This window comes from Oncorhynchus mykiss, chromosome 24 (assembly GCF_013265735.2).
Source record: "Oncorhynchus mykiss isolate Arlee chromosome 24, USDA_OmykA_1.1, whole genome shotgun sequence".
In the NCBI taxonomy this organism is placed as follows: domain Eukaryota; kingdom Metazoa; phylum Chordata; class Actinopteri; order Salmoniformes; family Salmonidae; genus Oncorhynchus; species Oncorhynchus mykiss.
Window position 1 is genome coordinate 9,710,553 of NC_048588.1, and position 25,803 is coordinate 9,736,355.

The 25,803-nt window shown below is 45.6% G+C and overlaps 1 protein-coding gene across 1 annotated transcript in view; it reads right to left on the bottom strand.

Moving 5' to 3' along the window:
* Window positions 1-19,761, bottom strand: part of dpf1 (D4, zinc and double PHD fingers family 1) — a 72,343-nt gene extending 52,582 nt beyond the window's left edge. The window contains exons 1-5 of the mRNA XM_036961761.1: window positions 19,649-19,761; window positions 3,155-3,184; window positions 2,404-2,564; window positions 1,476-1,583; window positions 1,059-1,186 (exon numbers count right to left, since the gene is read on the bottom strand). Of these exons, the coding sequence (XP_036817656.1) occupies window positions 1,059-1,186; window positions 1,476-1,583; window positions 2,404-2,564; window positions 3,155-3,184; window positions 19,649-19,761 (540 nt within the window). The remainder of the gene's footprint in view (window positions 1-1,058; window positions 1,187-1,475; window positions 1,584-2,403; window positions 2,565-3,154; window positions 3,185-19,648) is intronic.
* Window positions 19,762-25,803: the final 6,042 nt, after the last annotated feature.

Here is a 25,803-nt window from a genome sequence, read left to right on the forward strand (position 1 = left end):
AGAGAGAGGAGAGAAAGGGAGCAAGAGAGGCATAAAGAGTGAGAGTGAGAGAGGGAGGAGAGAGAGAGGAGAGAAAGGGAGCAAGAGAGGCATAAAGAGTGAGAGTGAGAGAGGGAGGAGAGAGAGAGGAGAGAAAGGGAGCAAGAGAGGCATAAAGAGTGAGAGTGAGAGAGGGAGGAGAGAGAGAGGAGAGAAAGGGAGCAAGAGAGGCATAAAGAGTGAGAGTGAGAGAGGGAGGAGAGAGAGAGGAGAGAAAGGAAGCAAGAGAGGCATAACGAGTGAGAGTGAGAGAGGGAGGAGAGAGAGGAGAGAAAGGGAGCAAGAGAGGCATAAAGAGTGAGAGTGAGAGAGGGAGGAGAGAGAGAGGAGAGAAAGGGATGCAAGAGAGGCATAAAGAGTGAGAGTGAGAGAGGGAGGAGAGAGAGAGGAGAGAAAGGGAGCAAGAGAGGCATAAAGAGTGAGAGTGAGAGAGGGAGGAGAGAGAGAGGAGAGAAAGGGAGCAAGAGAGGCATAAAGAGTGAGAGTGAGAGAGGGAGGAGAGAGAGAGGAGAGAAAGGGAGCAAGAGAGGCATAAAGAGTGAGAGTGAGAGAGGGAGGAGAGAGAGAGGAGAGAAAGGGAGCAAGAGAGGCATAAAGAGTGAGAGTGAGAGAGGGAGGAGAGAGAGAGGAGAGAAAGGGAGCAAGAGAGGCATAAAGAGTGAGAGTGAGAGAGGGAGGAGAGAGAGGAGAGAAAGGGAGCAAGAGAGGCATAAAGAGTGAGAGTGAGAGAGGGAGGAGAGAGAGAGGAGAGAAAGGGAGCAAGAGAGGCATAAAGAGTGAGAGTGAGAGAGGGAGGAGAGAGAGAGGAGAGAAAGGGAGCAAGAGAGGCATAAAGAGTGAGAGTGAGAGAGGGAGGAGAAGAAAGAAACTACACAGCAACTCCAAGGTGAAGATGTAGAGGAACACATCAGCGGGCTCAGAGAGAGCATGAGAGCTGGAAACTAGAACGTGTGTGTGTGTGTGTGTGTGTGTGTGTGTGTGTGTGTAGGCCACCATGAGTGATTCTAAGCTCCTCTTACCTGGCACTCGCTCATAGGTTCCTCTTCCTTGGTCTCCACCTTCTTGTCCAGAGTCTCTCCACTGAGCAGTGATTCCAACACCGGCCCCTCCGGCAAGCCCCCTTCCTTCTTCAGAGACGCCTCGTAGTCTGAACACACACACACACACCATACCGTACGTTAGTATCCCCCCACCAATACACACATAACAGTAACACTCCCCCTGCTAATACATGTTAGTCTTCATCCCCAGCTATCCCTTTGCCCTGACAGACTAACACAACAGCTCCTAACACTGTCTGGAACGGAGCGGATGGAATGGAATCAAACACCTGGAAACCACGTGTCTGATGTATTTGATACCGCTCCACATATCCCACTCCAGCCATTACCACGAGGCAGTCATGGTAATTCCAGGTTTTCCTGTCTGTCTCGTACCGATCTTAAACTCAATGGGTCCGAGGCGCGGGTCCTCCAGAATGTTTAGCCGCCTCTTCTTGCGCCAGCAGCGCGCAGGGTAAGTATACAGCTGTCCTGGGGCCAAACCTGGGGGCCAAACAACGCCAGAGGAATGAAGTCATGTGCAAAGCTGCTAATGCAGACACAGCTATGGTGAAGGCGTTAAGGCGATGATGTTGTCTACTTGCAATGATTCTGAAGGTGAATATCATTTTATATCCACTTCAAAAATATATATATATTTTTTTGTGCAAACATAATTCTTTGGTTGAGGTTTATTTGCTTGACAAAGCAATACCTCTATCGGCCTTTTATGTCAGTAAAAACAACACAGTCTCACTCATCCACACTCGAAACACACAACTAACTCAAAACTCAGGCATACTGTACACATGCACACACACACACACACACACACACACACACAACTTTACCCAAATGGGTCAACAAACACATTATTGCGAATTAAGTGGAGGCTGCTGAGGGGAGGACGGCTCATACTAACGTCTGGAACGGCGCAAATAGAATGGCATCAAACACCTGGTAACCGTGGTAACCATGTGTTTAATGTATTTTGATACCGTTCCACTGATTAGGGCTCCAGCCATTACCACAAACCCGTCCTCCTCAAATAAGGTGCCACCAACCTCCTGTGAAACACACAGACACACTGATACTATACAGGGGTGTGAGAGAGGGGGGAGAGAAAAAGGAAGAGAGGGAGGAACAACAAAGAGGACAAAGGGCTGAGAGCAGAGGAGAACCAAAGATGTGTTCCAGACCTCCCTACCCCAGGCCTCATACCTCTTCATGCTGCCTCTTACCCTGTGTTTTATTACAGGGCTGCATGCATTGGAACACACACACACACACACACACACACACACACACACACACACCCACACACCTGGGCCGCGGTGGTTCTTCTCCATCCAGATGTAGCAGTTGCTCTGTGCCACGCCGGTCTGGGAGTCCAGGAAGGGCAGGCGCATGGAGCGCTCAGCACACAGGCGGGCATTGTAGCTGCGGCAGTGCTCGATGGCCTCTCTGTAGAACTCCTCGCCCAGACTGGCACACAGCGGGTACAGGGAGGCAAGAGAGAGAGCCCTGTTAACCTAGGTCATTTGAGGACCCACAGATCAACATTGCATAATGCCCACTCTACAGTGAGAAAATACATGTTTTGCCAAAGTACAGTATCATTCCTCGGTCTCTCTCTGTGTGTCTGGCCGTGGTTTTCTCAGAGGGCCTGGGATGTGTTGTGCCAGGGCATGTAGAGACGCATCAGTAGTGACACACGTAGGCATGCACGCACGCGCGCGCACACACACAGTGGATGTAGCGACAGATGAAATGTGAGACACAGTGCTCTGAATGTGTGGACAGAGAGGCTATCAGCATCGCCAGATGAGGTAGAATAGACTGTTCCCTCCCAGACATCACATCATGTCTGTGTGTGTGTGTGTATAGTTATACGTGTAGGTACTTAGTGCTAGAGTAATGTGTGTATATCTGTACTGTACATGAATGCAAGTCTATGTAGTAGATGTGAACGTGGGTCAGAGTGTATCCTGTAAAGTTGATTTAGTCTGTTATCTTGTGCACCCACCCCCCCCCCCCCCCCCCTCCCCTCCCTCCCTCCTCCCCTCCCTCCCTACCTGTTCTTAATGACTGTTCCTCCAGATTGCCTGTGAACAGAGAGATAGAGGGACACTGTGAGTCACTGCCTTCCTATTCTCCTCTCCTCCTCCTCCTCCTCCTCATCATTCTATTTAATTCCCGGTGCTTCTCTAACACAGTCACAACACCAAGGTTGCCAGCCATGGCAGACATAAAGCATATTGTTCATGGAGTACACAGTATATAGGATCACAACCATACATTTGACAGTAGAAAGCATATAAGATCACAGTATATGTACTGTAGAACATAGGCTCATTATCCATACAGTATACTATACAGATGTAGGATCTTAATTTGACCTATATTGTCGCAGCAAAATAATCCTTCAACAACAGGATTTGAACGTGTAATCCAGAATGTGGCTTGATTGGTGGTTAGGCTATTAACTGGTTAAAATGAAGCGACATGAAAAGTGCAATACTGTTAATATAACCGTGTGTACGTGAGGGTTTTCAGTGAATGTATGTAAATCACAAAGCTTGTCTATAATTCTCAGCAACAAAAGAGTGATCAAATTAAGATGCTACACCTGTACAATATATAAAATTGCAGCTATAGAGTATACTGTTAATACATACAGTTGAAGTCGGAAGTTTACACACACTTAGGTTGGAGTCATTAAAACTCGTTTTTCAACCACTCCACGCATTTCTTGTAAACAAACTATAGTTTTGGCAAGTCGGTTAGGACATCTACTTTGTGCATGACACAAGTAATTTTTCCAACGATTGTTTACAGACAGATTATTTCATAATTCACTGTATCACAATTCCAGTGGGTCAGAAGTTTACATACACTAAGTTGACTGTGCCTTTAAACAGCTTGGAAAATTCCAGAAAATCATGTCATGGCTTTAGAAGCTTCTGATAGGCTAATTCACATCCTTTGAGTAAATTGGAGGTGTACCTGTGGATGTATTTCAAGACCTACCTTCAAACTCAGTGCCTCTTTGCTTGACATCATGGGAAAATCAAAAGAAATCAGCCAAGATCTCAGAAAAATAATTGTAGACCTCCACAAGTCTGGTTCACCCTTGGGAGCAATTTCCAAATGCCTGAAGGTACCACATTCATCTGTACAAACAATAGTATGCAAGTATGAACACCATGGGACCACACAGCCGTCATACCGCTCAGGAAGGAGACGCGTTCTGTCTCCTAGAGATGAACGTACTTTGGTGTAAAAAGTACAAATCAATCCCAGAACAACAGCAAAGGACCTTGTGAAGATGCTGGAGGAAACAGGTACAAAAGTATCTATATACAAACGAGTCCTATATTTCGACATAACCTAAAAGGCCGCTCAGCAAGGAAGAAGCCACTGCTTCAAAACCACCATAAAAAAGCCAGACTGCGGTTTGCAACTGCACATGGGGACAAATATCATACTTTTTTGGAGAAATGTCCTCTGGTCTGACGAAACACAAATAGAACTGTTTGGCCATAATAACCATCATTATGTTTGGAGGAAAAAGGGGGATGCTTGCAAGCCAAAGAACACCATCCCAACCGTGAAGCAGGGGGGTGGCAGCATCATGTTGTGGGGGTGCTTTGCTGCAGGGGGGACTGGTGCACTTCACAAAATAGATGGCATCATGAGGTAGGAAAATTACATGGATATAATGAAGCAACACCTCAAGACATCAGTCAGGAAGTTAAAGCTTGGTTGCAAATGAGTCTTCCAAATGGACAACGACCCCAAGCATACCTCCAAAGTTGTGGCAAAATTACTTACGGACAACAAAGTCAAGGTATTGGAGTGGCCATCACAAAGCCCTGACCTCAACCCCATAGAAAATGTGTGGGCAGAACTGAAAATGGGTGTGAGACCAAGGAGGCCTACAAACCTGACTCAGTTACACCAGCTCTGTCAGGAGGAATGGGCCACAATTCACCCAACTTATTGTGTTAAGCTTGTGGAAGGCTACCCGAAACGTTTGACCCAAGTTAAACAATTTAAAGTCAATGCTACCAAATACTAATTGAGTGTATGTGAACTTCTGACCCCCTGGGAATGTGATGAAAGAAATAGAAGCTGAAATAAATCATTCTCTCTCTACTATTATTCAGACATTTCACATTCTTAAAATAAAGTGGTGATCCTAACTGACCTAAAACAGGGAATTTTTACCTGGATTAAATGTCAGGAATTGTGAAAAACTGAGTTTAAATGTATTTGGCTAAGGTGTATGTAAACTTCCGACTTCAACTGTAGATTCGCAACCATACAGTATACTGTATACAGTACATCCAATCCTAACCATACAGTATACTGCGATAAAGTACATACATTTGCCATCCATACAGTAGTAAATATAGCAAAAATGTTAGTGTAACAGACCAGACAGAATATTGGGACTGGCTACACCTCACACTCCATACTATACCATCACACCCGACCTCTGCACTGGGGATTAGAGATTTTCTGGCTGGGCATTAAAAGGGATATGTTGTGACCCCCCCTCCCTGGCAGTCCAACCTATGGTCACCCACCAGTGCTTTCTATGGGATGAGAGGCCTGGATACCAGAGAAACCCGAATGTGACACACAGCAGGGAGGAACTGGAACAAGGCTGAGGGACTTAGACTATATCCCAATCCCCTATTGCATAACAGTGCACTGCGTTCGACCAGAGCCAAGTAGTACACTATACAGTATAGGGAATAGAGTGACATTTAGGACGAAGGTTAGCTGTGGCGGCGGTAGCAGGGAAATCAGTTCAACTGAGGCTGAGTGGTGTTGGACGGGTGGGGTCGTGAGGAATTATTAGGTATTATACTCTTGACATACTGGGAGTTCTACTGTACTGTTGGCATTCTACAGCATAGCTTTGATGACGGTGGAACGTGTAGTGGAAGTATCGGTGTAATCACCAGATACGTGTCAATCTTGAAGATGACAACACAGACAATGTTTCCCATCAATCCTCACCTTTAGACGAACCTCGTGGATAAGCTGGCTGGGGAGAATAATAGATACTCCTAAATGCAGAGAGGCAGAAGGACCGGCACACGCACGCAAACCTATACACCCAGCTTTTAAAATATTAAGTGTGTGATTTGGAAATAGGCTTGGGCTGAAAGGCTGCAGAAGTATGGTGATGCAATGGGGTAAAAGGAGAAGAACACATTCAAAATGCACAGCAGCTATAACCCCGGAGGTCCCCCCCCCCCCCCCCCCCCCCCCACTCCCAAATTCAGCCCCTCCCCCACTAGTCACCCCGGTGCTGCCATTTGAGCTATCAGAATAAGTCGCCCCCTTTCAAAAAGAAGTTGACAGCTGTAGAAAATGGCTGCCTTCGGTTTGGTTGCTTCTGCCTGAAATCTCATTACATTACTCCGCGGCTGTTTGCCCTTGAAGGCTTAAAAAAGAACAATTTTGGGTTAGTGGATGCTAGGCTGGGAGAACTGAGTTTATACCACATCACCAGGGAAACCAGACAGAGACAGACATGACCAAGCTTCTCTATCCTGACCACCGTCAGCATCCAGAGAGTCCCTCTACTAGTGGCCTACTACAACATGGAGGAGCTGAGGGCCTCTACTAGTGGCCTACTACAACATGGAGGAGCTGAGGGCCTCTACTAGTGGCCTACTACAACCTGGAGGGGCTGAGGGCCTCTACTAGTGGCCTACTACAACCTGGAGGAGCTGAGGGTCTATACAAGTGGCCTACTACAACCTGGAGGAGCTGAGGGCCTCTACTAGTGGCCTACTACAACCTGGAGGAGCTGAGGGCCTCTACTTGTGGCCTACTACAACCTGGAGGAGCTTAGGGTCTATACAAGTGGCCTACTACAACCTGGAGGAGCTGAGGGCCTCTACTAGTGGTCTGGCCTGCTTTCAGCTCCAGGGTCTTAGCAGGGACTCTATGAGGCAGTCAAAGGTGGACAGGGAAGGCCAGGCTATGTTTCAGATAGTGGGGAAGAGGGAACCTATTTCAGCAGCATAACTCTGCGGCCAGTGTGATTCTAAACAGGCGGAGTACAGCGCCACTAGATAAGGTGGCCAGTGTGATTCTAAACAGGCGGAGTACAGCGCCACTAGATAAGGTGGACAGTGTGATTCTAAACAGGCGGAGTACAGCGCCACTAGATAAGGTGGACAGTGTGAGATGACCATACAGCAGCAGCCCTTCACAATCAGAGCCCCAGATAAAGCCAGAAATAAAAAAACAGATACAAACATGCACAAAAACACACAAAGGAGGAGAAAATAGGAAAAAGCCTGGAGCATCAAGTGCCTTTTTAACAGTCTTAAACCCACAGAGCGTCTCGACACCAGGCAAACAGAGGGGAGTGATTGGTCCAAACAAAAGCAGAGCAAAGAGAGAAGCATATGGCTGGGAGCGCACCCACTAAAACACACACACACACAGACAGAGAGACAGACAGACAGACAGACAGACAGACACAGACAGACAGACAACCCTCCAAGATAGCACAACCCCCACCCTAACCCCCTATCTAATGCATTGGAAGCAAGCGCAATAAACTGCAGTCCAGAGAATGACAAAACAAATCTACACACGGTACATGCCACAACTGCAATTTCCTAACTACAGGACCAAAACCTCCAACCCCTGACCACTCTCCAATTAGCCTCAATTAGCAGTGGCTTGAATGAAAGAGAAACAGAGGGCTCCACCTAGAGGGAAAGTCGGGTCATTGGAAAATGAATCCTCACCATAAAAAAACCAAGCTACAATTACAAAATGCAATTAGGAAAAGGGATTACTTTCGAATGGTGATTTCTAACTTGTTTAACAAGGGGATGTCTACATAATGACCCTGCAAGAGAAATGATATGGTATTTAACTAATGGATTATCAAGGAGTAGGCCTTTAGGAGACCGCTACATACACTAAATCATATTTTCGTAAAAGCACTATATCTATCATGAGGTTCGAACCTGGTATCATTCAGTATAGTAGTCCCAATATATCCTACACACACACACACACACACACACACACACACACACACACACACACATGGGGTAGTGGGTTGTGTGGAGGGTCTGTCTGCTCTTTATGCATATTCTATGACTGAGACATATTGTATTCCTCTAGTGGGTGTGTATATATGTATGTGTGTGTGTGTGTGTGTGTGTGTGTGTGTGTATGTGTGTGTGTGTGTGTGTGTGTGTGTGTGTGTGTGTGTGTGTGTGTGTGTGTGTGTGTGTGTGTGTGTGTGTGTGTGTGTGTGTGTGTGTGTGTGTGTGTGTGTGTGTGTGTGTGTGCAGATGGCCTACGCTGAGTTGGCCAGGTGTGCCAGGCAGGTATGCAGACCTATGTGAAGACCTGTGTGTGTGTGTTTGAAGTCAGCAGTGTGGTGAACAGCCTCCATAGACTAGCCATCTGACCATGGCCATAGGCCTTCAGTACTGATGCTTTACTGCTCTGGCCCACACAGCACAGCAGTGTGAGGCAGCTCTGCCTCGCTTGGTGGAGGAAAGGCAATCTGTGTACCCATCCCCCCACACACTATTCAATAATACCCTTAACCATTCAACCCCCTCCTCCTCTCCCCCTCCATCACTCTTCCCCCCCCTCCCCCCTCCATCTCCCCCCCCCTCTCTTTCTCAGTACCCAGAGAAATGATTTATCTTTTTCGTTTTTTTCCCCCTCTACAGATGTGACTGCCTTTTCTTGGTCTCTCAGTACTCTCAGTAGATTGCTGTGCAGCTGAAGACTAGGAGATGTAAAGCTATAAGGCCTGGTAGAGTGAGCAGAACAGCCCAGAACTGAACAGCACAGAGACCAAACCCAGCTACTGCCTCACACGCCCAACCAGACCCTGAAAATGAGGGCAGACATGTACACACTCTAGAAAATACATACTAGCAGTATAATAAAACCAGGTGAGGGCAAAGAAATGTAATATGTGGTCCAGGAAAGATAATCACTCCATCCAAACATAATCTATTACAGCCTGTATGGATTGCATCCACCCAAATTCCTCAACATTTTAAATGTTTTTAAATGTTTCATTTTACACTCTCCAACTGTTGACCGTGAACATGCACTGTGCATAATAAAGAACCGTTCACAGACAAGTACACCAACTTCTTGTCACTTTGGGAGACAGCTTTGACGTAGCCATGTAGCATGGAACATAAGTGTATTCATGGCTAGGATGCCCGTCAGTGACTAGGCTGTGATGACAGGGGTGCGTATGTGTGGGTGTTAGTGTGGTAGTGCATGCAGGCCTGTGTGTGTTTGTATGTAGGCGTGTGTGTGTACAGTAAAGTGTGGCAGCTAGCATCTGCCAGTCTAACAGCTGGAACACGTTGGGCTGTTGAGGGGGCTGTGGCATTGTTCACCAGGAGTGGTCACACACACACACACACACACAGTGCTGATGTTGAACTGATGCTGACACATCAACAGACAGCAACACAGACAGCTGCACCACTGTAGGACTATCGACCAGCTCATCTGTTAAAGTACCATGTCCCTGAGACAAATACAACTTGGCATAGTGTGTGTGTGGAGCTGGGAGTCCCCAGGGACCTCACAATACAATATTATCACCATACTTAGGTGCCGATACCATATGCATTGCGATTCTCATGATTCTATACATATTGCGATTTGATACTGTGATTTTATTGCGATTTGATGTTCCAAACATATTGCTCACATGTCTGCTGCAGAGGGACAAGAGCGAGCCATGAGAAAATGAGTTTTGATCAGTCATGGAAATAAAAGTGCTGAAATTGGCTCCCTATTTATAAAGAAGACGGAGAACGAGCTATGAAAGAAAAATACTGGAGTTTTGGTGCAGGTACAGCCAACTAACACAAAGAAATGATTGTGAAATGTAACTGTATCGATTTTTTCCCCCATCACTATGTATGTGTGTGTGTGTGTGTGTGTGTGTGTGTGTGTGTGTGTGTGTGTGTGTGTGTGTGTGTGTGTGTGTGTGTGTGTGTGTGTGAGTGCGTGAGTGAGTGCATGTGCGGGTGTATGTGAATGAAGTGGAGAGAGAGAACGCATCTGTACAGTAGGTGTCTCTCTGTCTGTGTTACCTATGTTGCATTCATCTAAACTCAGCAAAAAAAGAAACGTCCTCTCACTGTCAACAGCGATTATTTTCAGCAAACTTAACATGTGTAAATATTTGTATGAACATAACAAGATTCAACAACTGAGACATAAACTGAACAAGTTCCACAGACATGTGACTAACAGAAATTGAATAATGTGTCCCTGAACAAACGGGGGGTCAAAATCAAAAGTAACAGTCAGTATCAGGTGTGGCCACCAGCTGCATTAAGTACTGCAGTGCATCTCTTCCTCATGGACTGCACCAGATTTGCCAGTTCTCACTGTGAGATGTTACCCCACTCTTCCACCAAGGCACCTGCAAGTTCCCGGACATTTCTGGGGGAATGGCCCTAGCCCTCACCCTCCGATCCAACAGGTCACAGACGTGCTCAATGGGTTTGAGATCCGGGCTCTTTGCTGGCCATGGCAGAACACTGACATTCCTGTCTTGCAGGAAATCACACACAGAACGAGCAGTATGGCTGGTGGCATTGTCATGCTGGAGGGTCATGTCAGGATGAGCCTGCAGGAAGGGTACCACATGAGGGAGGAGGATGTCTTCCCTGTAACACATAGCATTGAGATTGCCTGCAATGACAACAAGCTCAGTTCGATGATGCTGTGACACACCGCCCCAGACCATGGCAGACCCTCCACCTCCAAATCCATCCCACTCCAGAGTACAGGCCTCGGTGTAACGCTCATTCCTTTGACGATAAACGCGAATCCAACCATCACCCCTGGTGAGACAAAACCGCGACTCGTCAGTGAAGAGCACTTTTTGCAAGTCCTGTCTGGTCCAGCGATGGTGGGTTTGTGCCCATAGGCGACGTTGTTGCCGGTGATGTCTGGTGAGTACCTGCCTTACAACAGGCCTACAAGCCGTCAGTCCAGCCTCTCACAGCCTATTGCGGACAGTTTGAGCACTGATGAAGGGATTGTGCGTTCCTGGTGTAACTCGGGCAGTTGTTGTTGCCATCCTGTACCTGTCCCGCAGGTGTGAGGTTCAGATGTACCGATCCTGTGCAGGTGTTGTTACACGTGGTGTGCTACTGCGAGGACGATCAGCTGTCCGTCCTGTCTCCCTGTAGTGCTGTCTTAGGCGTCTCACAGTACGGACATGGCAATTTATTGCACTGGCCACATCTGCAGTCCTCATGCCTCCTTGCAGCATGCCTAAGGCACGTTCACGCAGATGAGCAGGGACCCTGGGCATCTTTCTTTTGGTGTTTTTCAGAGGCAGTACAAAGGCCTCTTTAGTGTCCTAAGTTTTCATAACTGTGACCTTAATTGCCTACAGTCTGTAAGCTGTTAGTGTCTTAACGACCGTTCCACAGGTGCATGTTCATTAATTGTTTATGGTTCATTGAACAAGCATGGGAAACTGTGTTTAAACCCTTTACAATGTAGATCTGTGAAGTTATTTGGATTTTTATGAATTATCTTTGAAAGAGAGGATCCTGAAAAAGGGACGTTTCTTTTTTTGCTGAGTTTACATGTTACCGTAACTACCCTGTTGCCATGTTACAGGCCTCTGGCTTTGCATAAAGTGTCATATGTCCGTGTGTCTGCCTATGTGACTGTATTCTATAGGACAGTGTTTCCCGACTTCAGTCCCACAGTACCCACAACAGTACACATTTTTATTGTAGCCCTGAACCAGCACACATGATTCAACTTGTCAACTAATCATCCAGACCTCGATGCGTTGAATCAAGTTAGTTTGTCTGGGGCCACAACAAAAACGTGTGTTGTTGGGGGTAGCCAAGGGATGGAGATGGGAAACACTGCTATACATGGGTGATGCTAGGAGTCTGTTTATGCACAATACCTATTACTCGTGTGTGTGTCTGGAGCTTATACATACAGTGCCTTGCGAAAGTATTCGGCCCCCTTGAACTTTGCGACCTTTTGCCACATTTCAGGCTTCAAACATAAAGATATAAAACTGTATTTTTTTGTGAAGAATCAACAACAAGTGGGACACAATCACGAAGTGGAACGACATTTATTGGATATTTCAAACTTTTTTAACAAATCAAAAACTGAAAAATTGGGCGTGCAAAATTATTCAGCCCCTTTACTTTCAGTGCAGCAAACTCTCTCCAGAAGTTCAGTGAGGATCTCTGAATGATCCAATGTTGACCTAAATGACTAATGATGATAAATACAATCCACCTGTGTGTAATCAAGTCTCCGTATAAATGCACCTGCACTGTGATAGTCTCAGAGGTCCGTTAAAAGCGCAGAGAGCATCATGAAGAACAAGGAACACACCAGGCAGGTCCGAGATACTGTTGTGAAGAAGTTTAAAGCCGGATTTGGATACAAAAAGATTTCCCAAGCTTTAAACATCCCAAGGAGCACTGTGCAAGCGATAATATTGAAATGGAAGGAGTATCAGACCACTGCAAATCTACCAAGACCTGGCCGTCCCTCTAAACTTTCAACTCATACAAGGAGAAGACTGATCAGAGATGCAGCCAAGAGGCCCATGATCACTCTGGATGAACTGCAGAGATCTACAGCTGACGTGGGAGACTGTCCATAGGACAACAATCAGTCGTATATTGCACAAATCTGGCCTTTATGGAAGAGTGGCAAGAAGAAAGCCATTTCTTAAAGATGTCCATAAAAAGTGTTGTTTAAAGTTTGCCACAAGCCACCTGGGAGACACACCAAACATGTGGAAGAAGGTGTTCTGGTCAGATGAAACCAAAATTGAACCTTTTGGCAACAATGCAAAACGTTATGTTTGGCGTAAAAGCAACACAGCTGAACACACCATCCCCACTGTCAAACATGGTGGTGGCAGCATCATGGTTTGGGTCTGCTTTTCTTCAGCAGGGACAGGGAAGATGGTTAAAATTGATGGGAAGATGGATGGAGCCAAATACAGGACCATTCTGGAAGAAAACCTGATGGAGTCTGCAAAAGACCTGAGACTGGGACGGAGATTTGTCTTCCAACAAGACAATGATCCAAAACATAAAGCAAAATCTACAATGGAATGGTTCAAAAATAAACATATCCAGGTGTTAGAATGGCCAAGTCAAAGTCCAGACCTGAATCCAATCGAGAATCTGTGGAAAGAACTGAAAACTGCTGTTCACAAATGCTCTCCATCCAACCTCACTGAGCTCGAGCTGTTTTGCAAGGAGGAAAGGGAAAAAATTTCAGTCTCTCGATGTGCAAAACTGATAGAGACATACCCCAAGCGACTTACAGCTGTAATCGCAGCAAAAGGTGGCGCTACAAAGTATTAACTTAAGGGGGCTGAATAATTTTGCACGCCCAATTTTTCAGTTTTTGATTTGTTAAAAAAGTTTGAAATATCCAATAAATGTCGTTCCACTTCATGATTGTGTCCCACTTGTTGTTGATTCTTCACAAAAAAATACTGTTTTATATCTTTATGTTTGAAGCCTGAAATGTGGCAAAAGGTCGCAAAGTTCAAGGGGGCCGAATACTTTCGCAAGGCACTGTATCCACTGCTGTTCAAAAGTTTGGGGGTCACTTACAAATTTCCGTGTTTTTGAAAGAAAAGCACATATTTTGTCCATTAAAATCACATGAAATTGATCAGAAATACAGTGTAGACAGAGTTAATGTCGTAAATGACTATTGTAGCTGGAAACGGCTGATTTTTTTAATGGAATATCTACATAACTGTAGCCGTGCAGAGGCCCATTATCAGCAACCATCACTCCCGTGTTCCAACGACACGTTGTGTTAGCTAATCCAAGTTTATAATTTTAAAAGGCTAATTGATCATTAGAAAACCCTTTTGCAATTATGTTAGCGCATCTGAAAACTATTGTATTGATTGAAGAAGCAATAAAACTGGCCTTCTTTAGACGAGTTGAGTATCTGGAGCATCAGCATTTGTGGGTTTGATTACAGGCTCAAAATGGCCAGAAACAAATATCTTTCTTTTGAAACTTGTCAGTCTATTCTTGTTCTGAGAAATGCAGGCTATTCCATGCGAGACATTGTCAAGAAATGGAAGATCTTGTACAACGCTGTGTACTACTCCCTTCACAGAACAGCGCAAACGGGCTCTAACCAGAATAGAAAGAGGAGTGGGAGGCCCGGTGCACAACTGAGCTTCATTAAATAGTACCCGCAAAATACCAGTCTCAACGTCAACAGTGAAGAGGCAACTCCGGGATGCTGGCCTTCTAGGCAGAGCTGCAAAGAAAAAGCCATATCTCAGACTGGCCAATAAAAAGAAAACATTAAGATGGCAAAAGAACACAGACACTGGACAGAGGAACTCCGCCTAGAAGGCCAGCATTCCGGAGTCGCCGTTTCACTGTTGACGTTGAGACTGGTGTTTTGAGGGTACTATTTAATGAAGCTGCCAGTTGAGGACTTGTGAGGCCTCTGTTTCTCAAACTAGACACTCTAATGTATTTGTCCTCTTGCTCAGTTGTGCACCGGGGCCTCCCACTCCTCTTTCTATTCTGGTTAGAGCCAGTTTGCGCTGTTCTGTGAAGGGAGTAGTACACAGCATTGTATGAGATCTTCAGTTTCTTGGCAATTTCTCACATGGAATAGCCTTCATTTCACAGAACAAAAATAGACTGACAATTTTCAGAAGAAAGGTCTTTGTTTCTGGACATTTTGAGCTTGTAATCAAACCCACAAATGCTGATGCTCCAGATACTCAACTAGTCTAAAGAAGGCCAGTTGTATTGCTTCTTTAATCAGGACAACATTTGTCAGCTGTGCTAACATAATTGCAAACTGCTTTTCTAATGATCAATTAGCCTTTTAAAATTATAAACTTGGATTAGCTAACACAACGTGTCGTTGGAACACAGGAGTGATGGTTGCTGATAATGGGTCTCTGCACGGCTACAGTTATGTAGATATTCCATAAAAAAATCAGCCGTTTCCAGCTACAATAGTCATTTACGACATTAACAATGTCTACACTGTATTTCAGATCAATTTGATGTTATTTTAATGGACAACGTTTTTTTGCTTTTCTTTAAAAAACAAGGAAGTTTCTGAGTGACCCCAAACTTTTGAAAGGTAGTGTGTGTGTTTGTATATTCTGTGTATGTGTTCCAGGAGTCTGAGTGTGCTTTTCGGGCAGTACATCAGTGCATGGCAATCCAACTGGCGTGGCTGAACACTGGTCCTTCAGGTAAGATTATCGACTCTGCACTTTTGCTGTTATTTTGTGGATGGATCCTTCCTCCCTTCTCTCTCTCTCCCCCTCCCTCCCCCTCTCCCTCTTTCTCTCTAACGTTATTAACTTGCTGCACGAGGAAATACTCATTTGCTTTACATGACTCCACCCACCAATTTCTAGCAGAAATCCATACCATTGGCCCGAGACAATGGTACTAAAGGAATTACCTCAGAGGGAAGTGTACTGTAGAATGGGATTACTGCAGAATGTATAGAATTGTGTGTGTATGTTTGTGTGTGCGCGCGTGTCGGTGTGGGCGCGTGTCTATGTGTGCGTGTGTGTGCGTGTGTGTGTGTGTGTGTGTGTGTGTGTGTGTGTGTGTGTGTGTGTGCACATGGCACGTGTGTCTGCCAGAGAATAGGATTGTAGTAATGTCCAGAGAGTGGGATTAGAGGAATGTTTCTGGAGAGGAAGAGCAGGAATATTTGGAGATTATTATAGATTATTACAGAGTAGGACTGTTAAGGATGCCGGTAGAAGTAGATTGTTATGCCATGTGGATGTACACAACACTCGCTTTACCACGGACTCAAAACCTTATGTGACATTCTTTCTTCCAATGGATTTTCTTTTCCTGTGATGTATAATGAATGTGAGCTGGGACCTTCTGTCTGTGCCATGCAACTGTGCAATGCAATTCAAGCATGTTTATTGCTGCAGCCTATTCTGTGCAGTCAGTTGCAGTGCATGCACTGCACCAAGCCCATCTTCTGTCAGCGGACACCTTGCATCGCCCTGTTCGTTCCATCCCTACCTGCCATTGTCACAGTCACAGGCAATAACATTAAAAGCAAAGGTACCACGTTTATCACCCCAAAGCATTGTATGCACACAAAACAAAAGCTGCCCATAGGCATCCATCCAAATACATGTATGTTTGGAATGACGTCCTCGCTCCCCTCTCTTCTTCATTCAACCCTTTCATTACCCTTCATTACCTTCATTACCCTCATTATTACACGTCTGTCTTCCTTTCAGTCAGCCTGAATCAGATTCCTTAAGGGGCTCTTCTGAATGTTCCCAGTCACACAGCTAGGTCCATGTCCCAACCGTCCCCCGCGGTCGTATGCCCTATCCAAATGGCCCTACTACTACAGCACCAGTCAAACTATGTTGGAACACATGGCTGATGACTCATAGCCCCCTCATTGCTGTGCATGGCATTCTAGGCCTACTTCCTGTGTCTTTCTTGCACATTCGATGGAGGTTTCCAGAGTGAATTATTCGAATAGCCTACTTGGCCACTACTGTAAAGGGCTGTTGTAGTTCCTATTCTCCCTGTCCTGAACTACAACTCGAGACTACAGCTGGCGACCATATAGGATCCCAAAGCACAGGGAAGTGACTGACAGTCGGTTAGGTAGCATGGAGAAATAGGTCATAGAGCTAAAAATACTTATGTGTCTCTCTCTCGTCTTCCCATGAAGACAAAGAGAAGAAGGTCTATGTGGAAAAAAGGGGGAATGATGGCAATAAACCAGAAAAGAAATGCCCTCACAAAAAGACAGCGAAAAGAGAGAGGAGAGAGCGAGCTAGAGAGAGGATGCTCAGGCCTCAATGAACGCGGTAGGCCTGGCTGTTCGTTTAAACAGTGCCTGAACACAGAATTATGTGGAATTAATGTCCCTCGGATCAGTCAGGCATGGCAAAATAACTATCACAACAGTCAGTCAGCTTATGGCCTCTTCCTCCAAGTAGAGGGACAGAAGGAAAGGATGGGGGGACAGAATGAAAGGATGGGGGGACAGAAGGAAAGGATGGGGGGACAGAAGGAAAGGATGGGGGGACAGAAGGAAAGGATGGGGGGACAGAAGGAAAGGATGGGGGGACAGAAGGAAAGGATGGGGGAACAGAAGGAAAGGAAGGGGGGACAGAAGGGAAACGGTAGTCAGTGGAGGAAGAGAGAAAGAGTTCAAATCCAAGAGACATGATAAGGGCAAGGGGTAGAGGTAGGTTTGAGGATGGATGGATGGAAGGATAGAGAGAGAGAGAAAGAGAGAGAGAGAGAGAGAGAGAGAGAGAGAGAGAGAGAGAGAGAGAGAGAGAGAGAGAGAGAAGGAGTAGCAGAGAGATTAAAGGAGGACTAGTGGAGAAGTTAGGGGAATGCCCAGTAGAGTGTTGGTTCTCTGAGGATTTGCCTCCACACACTGAACTCTTTGAACCTCTGAGATGCATGGGACAACAGTTGAGTGGTGAGCTCCGAATACTCCAAATCAGTAGGCTAGATGACATTATATAAGCAGCGGGAGCCGTGGTAGAGGGTATTAACTAGACCCTTACTGAGAAACATTCAAGTCAGTATTAATCAGTTCCTAGTCCACTGATGGCTCCTATCCTATGCAATTCCCTTTGTTCCCTGCATTTCTAATTTTCATGCAAATAAGTCAAAAGAATCTCCTTGACATGGCCTTGCAAAGGCCTCTTGGAGCATCTATGTCCCCACTTGTTCCCAGTAATTGAGGAACCAGAGACAAGGCGGACAGCAGAAAGACACTCGGCCGCTCCCATCACTGGGAGCACAGAATATGTAGAGGGTTGCTAAATCCCAATGAATAACTGATAAATGACTAAATGGGTGGTAGGCTACTGCTGGTTGGCATAAACAGTTTTTGACTGTGTATTCTATCTGCTTTCAGAACCAGATGAAACTGGACATCTTAAAATGTATTTAAAAACAGCAACACAAAAGCAACAAATTCATATAAAAACGTTCTAGCTACTCTCCTACAACAACGGGGTAGCCTAAACAGAGAATATTATAATGAGAAAATGAGCGGCATAGGTGATGCCTCCAGCGCCACCGTTCACCTCACAGGTCTCTGTGCTGTGCACGATCACTATCGGGAGGCAATAGGCTGATTTAATTACATTTTAAGAGGTGCAGTTTTGCCTTACTAAAACTCACACACGATTTGCAATTTTATTTATGCATACTTTAGGCTAGTTGGCCATATCCTATGGCAAGAAATAGCCAAACTTGTGTTAGTTTCCCCAATACGTAGAATGCCATCACTGCCGCGCATCGACTGAGTCAAATAAATTGTGTTATAGACAAATACATTAATTAAAGCAGTTCACTGTTTCTTATAATAGGCTATTCGTATACTTAGGGTAGTTCGTTATGAATTACATGAAATGTCGCCTGTCTGGATTTCAGATATCGCTGACAGCACAGCATCGCAACTACATTCCCGCTCAGGTAACATCCGATGTGTTCCGCGCTACAGTAAGCTACCACGTTCTTTGTTAGACAGGCTGCAAATGCCAAAATTTAACCTAAGAACACTTAAATACATTTTCGAGAGTCGACGTATTATGTTTTCCATGATTTCTAATCGAAAAGGTCTCTCGGGTGCATTTTACCAAGCTGACAGACGCACAGCCACCTTTTGGACACGAGCCCAGGCTGCATTCTGCACGTTGACATGTTCTTGTGTCAATTCTGCACAAAGGAATCGAATGGAAACTTGACGGAGTGTTCAACGCGACTGGCAGAGACAACACCAGTCCAATAAAAGCAACCACTCCCGGCACATAAGTTAACCATTTTATATGATGCAAGGCTGCACAATATTTTATCAGGTGTCGGAGCGAAGATGCGCTGCCTGTAAACACTGCTGCCATGATAACCGAAAGCACGTAGGCTATTTTGTCAAGAGGTCTGTCTACAAGAAAATGATATCCTAAAGGTATTAGGTTTCAGCCGTCGCAGGCTACCACCGGCTTGGTTATGCCAACCACAATAATGTGAACAGGTATCAAACACAAACTTTTCACAAAACCGCTGCCACTCGCTATTATTCGCTATTATTATAGAGTCTGCTTGATAGAAAAGCGCTACCCGATCTGCCATGCAAGTTGGCCGCGATCTTGTCTATTGACTAAGGATACCGGGTAATAGATTGTACCTCAACATTCCACCATAGCGTCCTCATGCAATTGATGGCTCAGTGAAATTGTTTCTAGGCATGCATAGGCAGCTCTGCATTTTGGAACATAACCCGGCAGAAAATGAAGCTGTTTCATATATTCCTTTCCATCGCTACTACACTACCATTGAAATATATGTAGCTTGCTATATGCTTGCTATGTAGCCTATAGGCAGGATACTTCTTTACGATGCATAACATTGTCAACGATTACCTAGGCTACATGGACTGACAGCATCCACAAATGTATCCCTAAAAATGTAAAAGATAAAAATGTATGCACTTACGATTTCAGGGGGTTCTGTACCACTGTGGCCATTTTGATATAGTATGATAGATACAATGTAACACTGCAGATCCCCGTATTGCACATGTAATATACCAGCAATTTCAATTTCATTCATTCTCTGGGGCTGCGGCTGGGCTGCCAGCCAATAGGAGCGGGAACGTTCAGTGACAGGTCTGGGGAAATGTAGTTTTTGCACATGTCAATATGTAACATGCTGAGAGTCAATGCACTACAACTACCAGTATGTATCGCGGTCAACTGTATAACGGTCCCGCCTTGGACTTCTATGGGTAAACCAAACCGTCTACTGTAATGTCAAGGTTGGTGTGCTACTGGACTGTCAGTCTGTAGGTGCCATTCCAACTGATGCATTGTTTGCTTGTCTTGCAGATATAGAAATACATTTTAAGGGCGAGGCTGTACGCGCACCATCTCCCAGTGAGGATGCTACAAAGAGTTTCTGTTCTGTGTTTCAATGTAACAAGAGCAACTTTTTTGATACACTGTTTCAAATATAGGATGTTAAATTGTAGATTTATGTTTCACCAAAATCAGAATTGCATCCTGTCTTGGACAGTGCCCAGGTTGGAATGTAAGGTGAATTACCTATTTGTGTATTCACGTTTTTTTCTTTCTCTTAAATCGATTGTGCAAGGTTATACTAGCTGGGCTCATTCCCACAATAACATCAGTGACAATCTTCACTCCCCAAATGTTCCAAGAATTTGAATCCAAGATCATTTTGAGTAGTACTTTTTGGATGACTTTCGAATACACTAAAGGGTCCTTTATTTCATCTTGTTAGATTTCATATAGACAGAGGGGGGGGGGGGGGGGGGGGGGGGGGATAACTAAGATGTGTTGATAGGCCAATTGATAATGATATAATCTATTCTAGGTGAGCCGATGCCGAAGAGGTTGAATAATTTATCATTTTTGGGGACAGTGGAGTAGGGAGGATAATTGATTATTTTAGGAATTGCCTCTTCATCTGTTGAACCGAGACAGTGGCCACAGCAGTGATGGAATTTCTCTCCATGTCATTTTAGCAGCAGTGGTGCCACTGAAGCCACTCTCTATAAATCTCTGCTCACAAATATTTAATGAACATTAGCAAGCTCATTCTATGGAAGGATTATTCCAATAGAATATACCCAGGCGGAAAATGTTCAGAATTTACTGTGGAGTGCATGTCATAACAAGGAAAAGTGCAGTAACTGCACATTTGGTCAAAAATATGGTACTGACATTTTTCACACATTCAATACATGCGGACAAATATCCTGCCTCATATTGTGTTGTGTTATGGAGAAAACGTGGGGTCATGTTTGCACTAACTGCAAAAAAAAGTTACAATGAAACCAAGGGGAAAAAAGCAGCAACAGCCGTTACTCACATCAGTTACTGCCTTTTACCTTGGTTTTCACCGATTTTTGGGCTGCAGTGTCTACGGTTTAACTTGGTATTATTGATTGTTCTTTGCTGATACAAGTATCAAACTACACCACATTACCAAAAGTATGTGGACTCCTGCTCGTCAAACATCTCATTCCAAAATCATGACCATTAATATGGAGTTGGTCCCCCCTTTGCTGCTATGACAGCCTCCACTCTTCTGGGAAGACATTCCACTAGATGTTGAAACATTGCTGTGGTGCCTGCTTCCATTCAGCCACAAGAGCATTAGTGAGGTCGGGCACTGATGTTGGGCGATTAGGCCTGGCTCACTAGTCGGCATTCCAATTCATCCCAAATGTGTTCGATGGGGTTGAGGTCAGGGCTCTGTGCATGCTAGTCAAGTTTTTCCACACCGATTTAAACAAACCATTTCTGTATGGACCTTGCTTTGTGCATTCGGGCATTGTCATGCTGAAACAGGAAATGACCGTCCCCAAACTGTTGCCACAAAGTTGGAAGCACAGAATCGTCCAGAATGTATGAACGTATGCTGTAGCGTTAAGATTTCCCTTCACTGGAACTAATGGGCCAAGCCCGAACCATGAAAGACAACCCCAGACCATCATCCTCCTCCAAACTTTACAGTTGGCACTATGCATTGGGGCAGGTAGCGTTCTCCTGGCCTCCGCCAAACCCAGATTCAACCGTCGGACTGCCAGATGGTGAAGCGGACTATCGGAGAACGCCTTTCCACTGCTCCAGAGTCCAATGGCAGTGAGCTTTACACCACTCCAGGTAACGTTTGGCTTTGTGCATTGGTTATCTTAGGCTTGTGTGCGGCTGCTTTTTATTTTATGAAGCTCCTGGCGAACAGTTCTTGTGCTGGATGTTGCTTCCAGAGGCAGTTTGGTACTTGGTAGTGAGTATTGCAACTGAGGACAGACGATTTATACGCGCTTCAGCACACGGTGATCACGCTTTGTGAGCTTGTGTGGCCTACCACTTCGCAGCTGAGCCGTTGTTGCTCCTAGACGTTTCCACTTCACGATAACAGCATTTACAGTTGACCGGGGCAGCGCTAGCATTGCAGAAACTTGTCAGCAACAGGTGTGGCTGAATTAGCCGAATCCCCTCATTTGAAGGGGTGTCCACATACCTTTGTATATATTGTGTATATGAAACTGACAGCAACGTACAAATAAATCTATGAACACAAGTTTGTGTTAAAAAAAATGTTGTCATGGAAACATATTCCATTGGGTGTACCAAGAAAGAAGGCAGTAACTACCATTTTGGCTCAAAGGTCAGGGTCAAAATGAATAAAAAATTACAGAAGATAACAGATGCCTACAACTTATTTGGCTGGACAATAAAAAATGATCCCTCAGTTCTACTCAATTAGTAGTTACTATTCTTTTTGTAGGGCATTGGTAGGGCATTGTCTGGAAACCCGATGTGGAATTGCATTGAATTCTAGGTCAGGCAAAAATGAATGTTTGAATCAGGAAAGTTTCCTCTCACGACCTCAACAAGCCAGAATGTTGAATCAAATGATATTTTAATGTACTTTACCAGTTGTTTGTGCGGTTGGTCCTTTTGGAGGTAGGATTGTGAGACGATATATCCACAGGAGAGTATAGTTACGTCAACTTTTCAAAATCACTGGTAGTTTGTTCAGATTTCTACCTCCTAAAACATGCGCACAAGATACAAAATACATGCACAAGATGCATGCATACAGTGCATTTGGAAAGTATTCAGACACCTTACCTTTTTCTACATTTTGCCTTATTCTAAAATTGTGTCACGTCTACTCCTGCTCCCTCCCTCCAGCACTCGACGTCGCCGGTCTACTAACCACCAGTCCTGGCAACCCACATTTGTACACCTGGCAACCATTGGTTTTGATTCCATGTCCAGACGCTTCTCTTGTTTTGTAACTCTCTATGTTCATTATTATTAAACTCACCATCTGCACCTGCTTCCTGACTCCCCGCGTCTTCGTTACAGAATACTACCCAAGTAATTATGGAAGTAGCAGATGATAAAACCCATCTTCCAGAAGGTCGAGGAACAGGGTCATCTACTCCACCCACACCACGACCAGCTGGCTCTACTGGGTACAACCATGAAGGTGGTCCTCGCTCTCATCGCGATGGCCATCCGTCTGGATAACCTTCTTCGCAGAGTCAGCGTGCATCTCACCACTCACCTCCCTCCTTTGGCTGTCCTGAGGCAGAGTTTGAACCCATGCAGGTATGACTCTGTGGCAGAGTGGCATCGTCGAAGACAGCTGGGGCTGTGTCCAGTGGTGTCCGGTGCATCCCAACTCGGGGTCCACTAGAGAAGGGGGGCGGATCCTTGACCTTCTGTCTCCCAGGGTAGGCGTGAGTATTCCATTATCATCGTTTCCCGCCAACCCCTTTCTCCCATTTCACTGGCTGGCTGTCCCTCTGGCGCCCCAGGGAACTTTATCAACCAGGCCCTAGCCTCCTCCCTGAACTTAACCTCATACCTTCTCTCCTCTCCTTTTCCTGTCCAAATCCTGGATATGTGACCATTGGGATCCGGTACAATTACTCATGTCACAGCACCACTCACCCTCACCGTGGGACCCAAGCACCAGGAAAGCCGTCCCTTCTTCAATTCATGAACCCGTACACAAAGACACCCATGTATCACCTTCACCATCCAATCCCCCTCCGATAAATACTGGTGGCCCACTTTGGCGCAGGACGTCGCCCACTATGTCAACTCAAGTTCAATATGTACTCAATCCAATCTCCCCGGCACGCTCCAGCAGGTAAATTGCTTCCCGTAGCTCAGTGGCCTTGGTCACATCTGTCCATAGACTTTGTAATGGATCTCCCTCTTTCTGATGGTTTTACCACTATTCTGGTTGTTGTTGACAGATTCTCCAAATCCTGGTGCTTTATCCCTCTCTCTGGTCTACCTACCGCTCTCCAGGTCGCAGAGGCACTATTCCAGCAGGTCTTCCGGCACTATGGCCTTCCGGAGGACATCGTTTCTGACCATGGTTCACAATTCACATCACGGTTCTGGAAAGCCTTTATGGAGAAGCTGGGGGCCACTGTCAGCCTCACACCAGGGTACCGGCCTCAGTCTAACGGGCAGGTGGAGAGGTCCTAAGGAGTCATTGCCAGTGACGAGGAGTGGGCCCGGTTCCTTCCCTGGGCGGAATACGCCCAGAACTCACTTCATAACTCCTCCACCGCAATTGTGTCGAGGCACAGATCTGGGGAAGGGTACCAAAACATTTCTGCAGCAGTTAAGGTCCCCACGAACACAGTGGCCTCCATCATTCTTAAATTGAAGAAGTTTGGAACCACCAAGACACTTCCTAGAGCTGGCTGCCCGGCTAAACTGAGCAATCCAGGGAGAAGGGCCTTGGTCAGGAAGGTGACCAAGAACCCGATGGTCACTCTGACAGAGCTCCAGAGCTCTGTGAGATGGGAGAACCATCCAGAAGGACAACCATCTCTGCAGCACTTCACCAATCAGGCCTTTATGGTAGAGTGGTCAGACGAAAGCCACTCCTTAGTAAAACGCACATGAAAGCCCAGTTGGAGTTTGCCAAAAAGCACCTAAAGGACTCTCAAACCATAAGAAACAAGATTCTCTGGTCTTCTCTGGTCTTCTCTGGCCTGAATGCCAAGCGTCACATCTGGAGGAAACCTAGCAACATCCCTACGGTGAAGAATTGTGGTGGCAGCATTATGCTGTGGGGATGTTTTTCATCGGAAGGGACTGGGAGACCTGTCAGGATCAAGGGAAAGATGAACAGAGCAAAGTACAGAGAGATCCTTGATGAAAACCTGCTCCGAGGTGCTCAGGACCTCAGACTGGAGTGAAGGTTCACCTTCCAACAGGAGAATGACCCTAAGCACACAGCCAAGACAACACAGAAGTGGCTTCGGGACAGGTCTCTGAATGTCGTTGACTGGTCCAACCAGAGCTCGGACATCGAACATCTCTGGAGAGACCTGAAAATAGCTGTACAGCAACGCTCCCCATCCAACCTGACAGAGCTTGAGAGGGTCTGCACAGAAGAATGGGATAAACTCTCCAAATACAGGTGTGCCAAGCTTGTAGCATCATAGCCAAGAAGACTAGAGACTGTAATGGCTACCAAAGGTGCTTCAATAAAGTACTGAGTAAAGGGTCTGAATACTTAACTACATGTGACATTTCTTAAATTTGTGTATATTTTTAATATTCTAAATACCTGTTTTTGCTTTGTCATTATGGGGTATTGTGTGTAGATTGATGAGGGAAAAAACGATTTCATCCATTTTAGTATAAGGCTGTAACGTAACAAAATTTGGAAAAAGTCAGGGGGTCTGAATACTTTCTGAATGCACTGTACTTGCCGAGCTCATACTTAAATAGTTCTGCGCATGCTTCACGTGATAGAAATCTGAATGCACTACCAGCGCTTTGAAAAGTTGATGTAATTATACTCCTACTGCCAAAAGGACCAACTGCATGGACAACTGGCAAAGTACATTAAACTAGAATTTTATTCAACATTCTGGCATTCCCCCCCCCCCCCCCCCCCCCCCCCCCCCCCCCCCCCCCCCCCCCCCCCCCCCCCCCCCCCAGAACAGGGATGCAAGGGGTGCAAGTTTTGTGATTTTATCCCCTTAGCACTACACAGCTGATTAAAATAATCAACAAATCATATATTTTCTTGGGGGGGAGGGGGGCTAACATATGGATTTGTTTTAAGATGGT